This window comes from Notechis scutatus, chromosome Z, assembly GCF_049901735.1.
Source record: "Notechis scutatus isolate UNSWTSFEM ecotype Mainland chromosome Z, rNotScu1.2, whole genome shotgun sequence".
Classification (NCBI taxonomy): Eukaryota; Metazoa; Chordata; class Lepidosauria; order Squamata; family Elapidae; genus Notechis; species Notechis scutatus.
Window position 1 is genome coordinate 94,095,119 of NC_142025.1, and position 11,748 is coordinate 94,106,866.

Genomic DNA, 11,748 nt, shown 5'->3' on the forward strand with positions numbered 1-11,748 from the left:
CTGTCTGCCCGCGGATGTCAGCGGAGCAGCCGCTGCTACGGGAACAGTTTACTGGCATCGCCCTCAAAAGGGGGCAACCGGACAGGGAATCCGAGGGCAGCGCTCGTTGCGTGCGGAGGCAACAAGCCCCGCTCGGGTGGACGTGTTTGCCCAGAGACCCTGGACGAAGCAGCGGCAAAGCTCCGCTGACATCCGCGGGCAGACAGGCGAACGCGGGACCTTCTCCTCCAAGGGCGCCGGCGCCTTTCTACCCACCCGGCCCATCTCTTCAAGCGGCGGCTACTGCGGGGTGGGGGTCGTCCTGCGGGGACACCGGTGGGCGCGGAAAGAGGGCGGGGCGGGAGAAGCCTCTCCCTGCCCGCCCGGGGGTCCCTTCTCCCGGTACAGGGAGCTCCGGTGCTGGGCGGGCACCAAAGACGACGCTCGGGGCTCGGTCGGAACCGTCCGGCACGCCCGATCCGATGCTAACACAGCGGCTGCGCACAGCTTCGCTCCAGCGGCGGCCTTCCAAGCCGTGGCCTTTCTCTTCCCGAGGCTACGCGGGACTGGGCCGCTCCGGCGGCAGCGACTCCCAACAGCCCCATCCGGGAAGGGAAAGGCAAAAGCACTTGCCTTTCCCTTCCCGAGGCGGCGGGACTGGGTCCGCGCCGGCGGCAGCGACTCCCAACAGCCCCATCCGGAAGGAAGGCAAAAGCACTTTGCCTTTCCTTCCCGAGGCGGCGGGACTGGGTCCGCGCGGCGGCAGCGACTCCCAACAGCCCCATCCGGGAAGGGAAAGGCAAAAGCACTTTGCCTTTCCTTCCCGAGGCGGCGGACTGGGTCCGCGCCGGCGGCAGCGACTCCCAACAGCCCCAGCCGGGAAGGGAAAGGCAGGCGGCAGCGACTCCCAACAGCCCCAGCCGGGAAGGGAAAGGCAAAAGCGCTTTGCCTTTCCCTTCCCGAGGCAACGTGAGATAGTGAGATCGTTTCCCAAATTAATTATTTTTATTTTGAAATTTACCAGTAGCTGCTGCATTTCCCACCCTCGGCTTATACTCGAGTCAATAAGTTTTCCCAGTTTTTTTGTATAAAATTAGGTGCCTCGGCTTATATTCGGGTCAACTTATACTCGAGTATATACGGTAGTTATGCAGAAATGTGTATATTGGTTTAAGACATGTATTCCTCTTGTATACACAATATTGAATATGCAACATATAGAAAACCTTTTTTATATTTTGACATGTACATTAAATTTCATAATTTTCTTGGGTGGGGAAACCTACAATGGAACATCACTGAACTACATAGGACAGGATTAGACAACATTTAACTAAAACCATGTTTCTAACATCCCTTCAGATTGCAGATATGCTGAAAAGTTGAGGCACTGCCAATCTGGAAATGTCATTGCATTCCAGGCATGCCTTCTTTGACCTCAAAAAAAAGGGAAAAAAAAGAAAATGTTTCTCAGCCAAAAGATTTTGCCCATCCCAGTACAGGAACTATTCCACCCTCAGTAAATTATGATCACTGTAAGACCTGATTTGTAAATTTCCTGCTTCTTGATCTTCCCATTTATTTGTAGAAGGCGTCAAGTTGAATACTCTAGTGGGGATTATAGAAATTATAGATTGAAATATCAAGAGAATGCCAGGTTTGAAAATAAATATCAATGGGTTTTGGTTATCTTTATAATATGTTATTATGCAATCTAGGATGGTTGGGTGGGTGGGTGGAAGGATGGATAAATAGATATCAGAATATTCATTACAGACTCTTAAGAATCTGGGTCAATATTTTTCAATGGTGAAGAAACTATCTATAATAATCTATGTATTTGACGATAAATATTACCTGTGAAGAATCTTTCAATCCATAGAACTTTTCTCTCTTTCATACCACAACAGGCACAAACAATTCAAAACAATTTCTAGAGGTAAAGATTTGGATACAATGTATAGGAAACATTCTCACTTTGTTCTCAAACTGTAAAGGTAGCCTAACAAATTGCTTGTTTTGAGATTGTATGAGATCACAACTGTATCAATAAAATTTGCATAATGAGAGGCTTCGTATAAAAAAGAAATCCAGCTATTGATATTCCCAGTTTCCCCCCACCACCAAAGTTTCATCAGAACAGAGGTCTTCATAGTGTTCTACATTCCTACTAAAATTTATCTGCCTTTAAGACAGGGATCAGCAGCCAGTTTTACAGACATCCACCAAGGTGTCTACCACTCAATGTGAATGCCAAAAATAAATCCTGAAAGTAAAAATGTATTATAAATCTGGTAGGCTGCAAAGCAGAATGCCAGTCTCTCTCATCTTTATTTCCATGAATGCTTCTGTGGCCTACAGGAGCAGAATACAGGATGGGTGATGACATCGCAGTGCTTTATTTAGGAGCATCCACAGTACTGCCTTCCCTCCTCCCCACCAAGATTGCAAAGGGCCAATGTATAGGAGGAAACATTCTGAACAAATAAACATAGACTTTGATCTTTGCTTAATTTTAAACTTAATTTTAAATATCTCTGAGTCAACCTGTGACCCATTAGGTCATCCTTACCAGGATTCTCAGCACCTTCAACAAGGATGAAGATCCCAATGTTGATGCCTTCACTTGAAAAGCTGGGCATATACTCAGAGATGGCCCTTATTGAGGGATACTATAGTATCAGTCAAATGATATCAGAAGAAATAATTCATGACATGTTGCATTATGTTGTAATGTATTACCTAGCTGTGGATGGGTGCTAGGTATGCACCCCCATATACCCCAGAGCAACCATGTAGCTTTGAAATGAAGGGTTGTAAGCTAGAAAAAGAGACCCTAAGTGGTCACAGATATCTCAGACAAAATCTGTTGAATCAAGGAAGGAAAAAAATGAATCGTGAAAGATTCAGGGCAAATTGGGAATTGCTTTCTTCTGTACCCATCTATTTAAAAGTTCATTAATCTTTTTTCAACAATATTTATTTTCTGACAATGTTTTAATGCCTTGTGCTGCTTTCTATTTCATTCTACAAAACAAATAAGACTATTCACCCGCCCATGTTTTTACAATGATAGTTGACTTTTGGGGTTCTTTTATTCTAGAATTTCTACTTTCCATTTACACCTTTTAAAGGAACCATTTATGAAAAATATCCCAGCTATAAGAAGAAAATGCAGAGAAAGCCAGATCAACTGTTGAAAATGTTTTAATGTGCTCACACAGTTATTGCCTTGTATTTCTCTGGGTTTAGACCAGTGGTGGGATTCAATTTTTTTTTTACTACCGGTTCTGTGGGCATGGCTTGGTGGGCGTGGCAGGGGAAGCATACTGTAAAATCTCCAGTCAGAGCAGATGTTTGCTGGTTCTCTGAACCACTCAAAATTTCTGCTACCGTTTCTCCAGAACTGGTCAGAACCTGCTGAATACCACCTCTGCTTCAGACTCTGAATGGATGTAAGGAACAAAAAGAGTTTTGCCTCAAATGTCTCTTGAAGCAGGTTTCAGAATACTATCTCCCCACACCCACCCCAAAGAACCAATTGTGGGATGAATACTAATCAACAATAGTATTTGATTAGTATTCAACAATAACAAAATCACAGAGGTGGGATTTTTTTTTTAAATGCTTGTAACGGACTAGATATCTTTCACCAAAATTGTTTAACCTTTAAAGAGCATAGTGCCTTTCTAGATGACTTCTTGCAGAAACATTAATTTCTCTAGAGTTTCCTGAATAAGCAGATGATAACCAATGTGGTGTAATCACATGGTCACTCCAGAATGCACTAGGGATGTAAGGAGTTAAAACAAAACTGCAATAACTTTCTTAGCTCTTTGTATATTCTAGGAAAAGAAAGCACAACATTCACCTTATCCATTTGGATTTGGTGAATATTTCTTCAGATACCTTTTAAACAAAATTAAAAATTTTGAATGTGAAAACTGAAGCAATGAGCACAGTTTTGAAGATCATAGCTTCCCTAAAGGGAAGTTCTTTCCAGTGCTTTTTTTGTTTGTTTGTTTGTTTGCGTGCTTGCTATTTTTTCAGAGCCAGTTTCTATTCAACAAACATGCCTATGTCAAACTCTGAAGAGTGGTAAACAACTGTGGAGCAAACAAGAAAGAGGCCAAGCCATGTTTTACTTGCAAAATCAAGCCCAAAGAGGATTTTTATTATGATGAGCAATACAGAGTGAGAATTAGCTAAGATGAGTCAGGCAAAGCTGGAAAGGGATCACTGTGAAGAAAGTAGCCAAGCCGAGGCATACTTATGCAAAAAGAAGGATTTTGTGGCGGTGCTGAAACTGCTTGGTCTTTAAGGAAGGAGTGCACTTTTCAGGAGATTCAGAAGTTTCCAGAACGCACTTTGCCGGTAGTGACGCTACTGCCACCACTGCCGTAGCCGCTACCACTGACGACACCACCACCACCACCGCTGCCGCTGCCGCTGCCGCTGCCGCCACTACTGTAGGTGATTATGTTGCCTCCTCCATAGGATGCTGTTGTAAAGACAGAAAGTTGATGTAAATAAATACTAGAATGCCGCTATCACTCGCATATTGCAATGAAAGTTGCCCATGGCCATTCTCATTCAGTCTTTGAGGTGTTTCTCATTCCCTAATCAGGGTGTTTCAGTTCAGAAAGAATAATTTCTAACTGATAGCTAATAGTCCAATGGTATAATCCTGTGTTTGTGTGTGTTTACCCTGAATTGTGCATATTCCTTTAACCAAGCTTGAATACCAACCAAACTTAGCACTGTGCAAATGCAACTGCTAACTCTGCCTGATTAGGTTTACAATGTTGTATGAATAAAGTCATAGTAATCTATGGATGATTTTTACCATGTTATTTGTCTTCTAAGTATGAAAAACTACTTGGAATCAATGAGATGTAAGGTTGTCAATGAGTATAATCTAAACCTTGACACATTTCTCTGATTTCAGTGAGAGCCCCGAGTATTTCACAATACATCAGCCAGGAGGCAACACAATTTTACTTGACAAGGAGTTTTGCATTGTTGTGACCTTCATCCCAGATCCAAAGTAATTAGAATAGGCTTCTGCACAGAAGTTGCCAAGTAGTTGCAATGCAACTTCCAAGTAAAGTTTCACCCAGACTATAGTAATTGTGAAGCACTCCTTTGAATCTTTCTATCACCCAAATATTTCTGACTTTAACTGAAGTTTTTCTTACCATCTTTTGGAGACCAGCCTGGGAATCTGTAAAAGAAAAAAAAAAGTTGTGATGGGGTAGGACAAAGGCAGTCCTGGATTAGCCATTGAACAAAATAAGTATGTGCTTAGAGCACCAAGGGAAGGGGGACAGCATAGATTCCCCTCCTCCCCCAACTATTTTGCCAGTAATATTTTGACAGCCACATTTAACATAAAACTGAACTGGTTTTCAGTCTTAGTTTTATTGAGTTTTAATGTCCTGTCAATTAAGCAACAGGAAGGTTGAGGAGCATTATTATTGCGGTGGGTCTAGGGCATCAGTTGGCCTCAACCTGGTCTTGAGCAAAGACTTCTGGTCACATAGGAACTTCCGGCCTTAGTAATAAGCTGTGAAGGGTTGCTGAGATTGCTAACTTTGTAACCTGCTAATCTTTCCGACATTCTAAACAGCATGGCAAATGGAGAAGGTTTCTTTTTAGATTGTCAGATTGTCAACAAATTTGTGTTGACTCCTGGTGACTGCCTGGACTGTTTCTTGCTAACATTTTCAGAATTGATTTTCTCTTCCCTTTTTCCTAGAAGTGAGATTCATGGAATGATCCAGGGTTTCCCAGGTGGCCTTGTGCTTAAGACAAAACTAGAACTCATAATTTCACTCACCAAGATGAGCAATTGAAAACCTCACTAAATTCAAGAAATCTTTTTACATTACCAAGTTGTTTTCATTGTGAATCAATTACATACTTTGAGTCTTGACCCTCCAAGAGGTTTCGGTAAGTGCTGATCTCCTGTTCCAGCCGTGTTTTGATATCCATGAGCATCCTGTATTCGTGATTCTGGCGCTCCATGTCATTCCTTAAATCAGCCAGCTGTTCTTCTACACTGGAGATCAGGGCTTGGATTTGTGCTAGCTGAGCACAATACCGTCCTTCTGTCTCTGCTAAACTGGTTTCCAAGCCAGCTTTCTAATAAGAGAGAAAAATAAGAGGATCTAGCAATCTGAACAGCTACCAACACTGAATTGCAGAACCTGATCTCCATCATAAAGCAGCTGGATTCCAGCTCTAAGAACTTGGACAATACTTACTGGTAGCATTATGAAATGGCATTATGAAATGGGGACAGATAATACTATTGTATCTTGTAATGTTACAATTATTTCCATCTAACCTGGAAAGCTAGTTTATTTTTAATTAGACAGATATCTTTACCCATTGAAGGATGATAAATCTTGCAATTTCACTGTCCCACATTTTCTCATTTTTCTAAACCTACTAAATTTCAGTTTCCTGTTTTTCCATTAGGATCATCCCATTTCTATACTCAGTTGAGATGTTTGCTTTTAAAATTCAGAGTAAAATGTGTATGCAATTTTAGCATATTTATCCTAACATTATTTGTTACATTATTTCTGGAATGTAAGTATTTCTTTGATATGCACCATTTTAAATTTTGCATTGTAAAATTCAGAGAATTGTGACTTTCAGTGGATAGCTGATTTTTTTTTTACATTGTTTGAAAAGAAAAGCTACAAGCTATAAAAATACTTCTTAATCTGATTTATTCCCATTTAAAATTTGAGGAAAGCAACATACCATGCTAAGCTGTGATTGTAGCTCAATCTCCAAACTCTGTACTGTACGCCTTAATTCTGAAATCTCAGTCTTGCTGGTCTGTAGTTGTTCAGTGTGGGTAGCAACTTCACGATTCAGTTCTTCGGTCTGGGTGCAGGAAGAATTAAAAACAAATAAAATATGCTGAGTAATATTGCAAGGCTTTGACTAGTATATGCCTAATTAATCCCTGGTAGATCAGATATACATAATTAGGAACATTCATAGACTTACAGTACAATCTGAAACATGTTTGTACAGGGATATAGAAATAATTTCATCTGTTACATGTTACATTGAAGCTGTAACCAACACATATCTGGAATACTATATTGAAGGGGATATCCTGAATTTTCCTATTACTTCTACTTTTTTTTTTTGCAGGAAAAAGGAGAGGAAAGAATGTTCTGTATTTTTTTTATTAGCAGCATGAAGAACCTTTTGAATGAAAATCCCAGGATCTTGTGGAAAGACAGACAATTTCTGGAAGGGCAGTGTACCTTGGTAAAGAACCAGGCTTCAGCATCTCTGCGGTTCCTCTCAGCCATTTGTTCATATTGTTCTCGCATGTCAGACAAAATTTTGGTGAGATCAACTCCAGGTGCAGCATCCATCTCAACATTGACCTTTCCAGTTAGCTGAGTACCATATTCTTTCATTAACTTTGGGAGGCAAAAAAGACAGGCAATTAGTTTTCTCTCCACATAGTACCTCTTTTCTGTTATCTGCAAGCAGCAGTTGTGTCCCCGAAGGTTTTAATGCTTAGAATAATCTTCTGATGAGTAACAGTATTGGTTGTAGTTCTATATGTTTTTGTTAGACTTAAAAGCCAACTGGCATTTCAAAAGGCCAACAAGAGCTGGTTTCCTACTTCCAGCTCTACAAAAAGAAAATAATAATATTCAATTCTCTCTGCCTCAATCTTTCCTTGGGAAGAGAATTTCTTTTGGAGAGAAATTACAGGCAGGGTGTACATTTATCTAGATGCTGGTTTCCAGCAGCCCCTTCCAGCAATCCACATAGGTACCATCTTACTATAAGATGGAACCTAGTACCATTTGAAAGAGGTACAACCTCTATTTATGTAAAGATGACTAATCTTTAGCCCAGTGCAATGTGTGGCCTCCTCTAGAATGTCAGCCTAGAATTCTTCCAAAATTGTTATCTTACTGGCTGTGTTGAATTAATAATTTGAAAATATCAGTCAGATTTCATTTCCGCTTTAGTTCCTATCCATATTTTTGTCTTGGCCCATCCAGTTTTTTTTAAATGCAGCCATCCACTATCTGCTGATCAACTTTTATAGAACTCATAAAAAAATAAGAATCTACCTATGGATGGGGATGGATATTTTATACTGTCTTCTCAATGTATCTGCCATTGACTTCTCCATTTTCCTTTTCCTAGTTACCCACCTCCTCATGGTTCTTCTTGAGGTAGGCCAAATCTTCCTTCTTCTCTTCGATTTGCATTTCCATGTCAGATTTAAACAGAGTTAGTTCATCCAGGACTCTGCGCAGACCATTGATGTCACTCTCAACACCCTGGCGGAGATGCAGTTCATTCTCATACCTGAAAATATACCAGGAAAAAAGTTCAAGAACTCCAAATAGGAACAAAACACCTTGTAACTAAATAGTCTTTCATAAGTTTTGCTATCCCTATGTATTGAAAGATACAACATCTGAAACATTTTTCCATTTTTTCTCCATTTCTTCACTAGAATGTTTTTTTCTTCTTTAAGGAGGTCACATACCCACTTTACAAAAGACAGTATTATATTTAAGGGCCTACCCAGCGTGACTCCATTTTTAAGGTTGTGGAACTGCTGATGAGCAGTTAGAATTTGGATAACATACTTAGCAGACATACAAATCACCTCCCATCTGACCCATTAAGATGAAATAGTTTCAACTACCATTTAAGTTATTAAATTTGCATCATACATATAACGCAGCATGTGCATGCTATATGCAGATTAGCATTTCTATCTGTACTCTTTCCCCTTTATTTTTGACAATGGATGAGAAGCTATCTTACTTTATTCTGTTTATGTTTTAAGCTCATTAAATACTACATATCTTAGGTTTGAGGGCCAATGTTCTTTTCAAGGGCCCCTGCATGCTTAACTAGCCGGTTCCATCTTATCATTTTTCTTTGTTGCTATTGCTGTGCTTTTTCATACAAGTAACAATGACCAAGATTTTTCTCTCATTTTCTGCTTATCTACCATTGTTTGCTCAAGGCCACCAACCTACTAGTATTTATTCCAGCCTTGGATAGGGCTAACTAATGGAGACATAGACTTGTATGTACATTTTAATGGGGCTCTGGTTCACTTTTATCTGAAAATTTCCATTATCTTTTTCTTCCTTTCTTTAGCTCAGAATGATTCCTTGGGAAATAGAAAAACAAACTGTGAAAAAACTCACTTCAGTCTGAAGTCATCAGCAGCCAGTCTAGCATTATCAATCTCCAAAATAATCCTAGAATTGTCAATTGTAGCATCATGAATCTACCAAAGAAGAGAGAAGACAGGGGACGAAACATGAATATAGAGAAAAAAATTTAGTCATTGAAGATGCTTTGGCTTAGTCTTTAAAACATGTGGAGGGCAATTTGTATGCACTTTCTCCTTTAATTGTTTAGTGTAGGAGGCATCTAGATGACTTTGGAGAAGATATTCAGAACCTGTTATGACAGCAAAAGGTGTTGAAACAAGTATTAAATCATGATTCCATGGGTTATAAGAGAGAGGGAACATAAAAGATCAGCAGACTTGCAAGATGCTGTTATTATAACCTGTGTCAATAAAGTTTAGTTTTAGGCTTTTTATGCTGCCAGTTTCATGATTTGGAGTATCTTGGATTTTTCCAAGGAATATCAGTCAGTCTTCATGGATAACTGAAAGTTTTAGGATGGTATAATCTGCAATGCATTATAGATTTGCCCAGAAATCATATTCAGTCAGCCAGTGGAAGCTGTCTTTCCCTTGCTCTCATCATTACTATATGAAGTCTTTTATAACAATTGTCTAATTTTTCTTGACATAAAACTAAGAGGAGTTCTTTATACTGTGCTAATATACTTATGTAAGCAACAAGTCAATTGTAAATATTAAAATAAAAATAAAAGAATAGAAAAGCATCACTGGAATAATTTAGGTGGTGCTGAGGAACTGACTGGAATAATTCCTTAGTATCACTTCCAGTCATCCAGATATACATATTGGATAGGATTCTGCTCTTGGTAAGAACTTAAGCAGTCCTTTAGGTAACCTTGACATGTATTATGCTATGATTACTTGACAGCATAGCCTAAAATAAGATAAATTGTGTGAACTACATATTAGCATTTCATGCTTCAGCTACCCTACTATAACAGAGTGATGTAAAAAAGATTTGAGGTTTCTATCCTTTAGATCAGTGTTTCTTAAACTTGGCAACCTTAAGCTATCTGGACTTCAACTCCCAGAATTCTTCCCAAATTCTTAGCATTTTGATTCTAAGGAAGTCAGTCAAAAATAGGAATATTCATATTTGTTTCTAGTAGATTCATTATACCCAATATTTCCCAGTTCTCTTTTTTAAATGGAAAGAACACATCATAGAAATAGTGATTGAAGATGAATGATAACAGGTTTAGCTATTTCTTCACACTGCAAAGAGCTAAATAACAAAGTGCAAACTTTTTACATCAGGGCGGGTTGCACTTATTTTAGTGAAATTTTAGTGGCAAAACAGAGAAGACAAGAACTTAATTTCTTTGCCTTGAATGGTGTAAGAAGTAGCATCAATCATTGACATTTGGGAGAAATGGGAAATTGGTGCAAATCTGAATTGCTACCAAACAACAAATAGTAATGATATAAATATCATTGTTTTTTCTTAATATGTATTATTTTAACAGCCTAATAAAATTACAGAAAAGCAATACAATATATGTGTGTGTCTATGTGTGTGTGTACACATGCACATACAAAGATCTTTGTCTTGATCTAATTTTTAAAAAATCCACAACCTGAAAGCATAAGAGTTATCATCCAAAATATGAGGTTCCTTGTTCAGGATCCTACCTTGTCACGGAGTTCCGAAATTGTCTTGTAATAATGGCTGTAATCTCTGGCTGGGCTAGAGGGTGCCTGCTTTTGATGCCAGTCTCGGATCTTGATCTCTAACTCAGTGTTAGCCTCCTCTAGGGCTCGCACCTTATCCAAGTAATTTGCCAAGCGGTCATTGAGATTTTGCATGGTGATCTTCTCATTTCCAGTCAGAAGGCCTCCATCACCACCACCACCACCACCACAAACTGCAAAGTCAAGACCACCACCATAGCCTCCACCAACTCCACCACCAAAGCAACTTCCGTAGCCTCCAGAACCATATCCAGAACTTCCTCCAGAACCATATCCAATACCACAACCACCTCCTAAACCACTTCCATATCCATAACCGCCTCCATATCCTGAACCAGAAGATACAAACCTAGCTGAAGAGGCAGATACACGGCCACCAGCTCCCCCATGGATACTGGATGGTCCAAGGCGGACAGAAGCAACACGGCCAGAACCTCCACCGCCACCACCACCATAAGCAGAAGAGGAGCTTTGATAATAGTATGACATCGTGAAAGAAAGCTCCGATGCAAGACTGTTACTCGGCTTGGTTTAGAGTGAAGAAGCTAGCATCTGCAGTGTTGCCTGGCTCCATTTATAGTCCTCAGAGGGTGTGCTCTGTTGCATTACCCAAAGCATAGCCTGCCAAGCCACACCCTGATGGGAGAGGCTTAGTGGAATAATCTCCTTACTTTGAAATGTAACAGTTCCAACTCAGGCGGGCTGTATGTATGTGTACTTCCACAGCCAGCAAAATAAAATATTTCATCCAGGAGAGCCTGGCTTATTTTTCTTTTGATACTGGAGCCCTTTCATGTTGGTTATATTTCTTTAAACATTTGTACAAAATCAGAGTGGGGGAA

At 40.0% G+C, this 11,748-nt stretch overlaps 1 protein-coding gene across 1 annotated transcript; it reads right to left on the reverse strand.

Moving 5' to 3' along the window:
* Nucleotides 1-4,118: 4,118 nt before the first annotated feature.
* Nucleotides 4,119-11,456, reverse strand: LOC113424387 (keratin, type I cytoskeletal 19-like). The gene is made up of 8 exons (XM_026686056.1): nucleotides 10,847-11,456; nucleotides 9,204-9,286; nucleotides 8,187-8,343; nucleotides 7,272-7,433; nucleotides 6,754-6,879; nucleotides 5,903-6,123; nucleotides 5,178-5,203; nucleotides 4,119-4,480 (listed from the first exon to the last, which is right to left on the reverse strand). Exons 1-8 carry the CDS (start codon nucleotides 11,393-11,395, stop codon nucleotides 4,326-4,328), a joined length of 1,479 nt encoding a protein of 492 aa, XP_026541841.1. The 5' UTR covers nucleotides 11,396-11,456; the 3' UTR covers nucleotides 4,119-4,325.
* Between the last annotated feature and the right edge of the window lie 292 nt (nucleotides 11,457-11,748).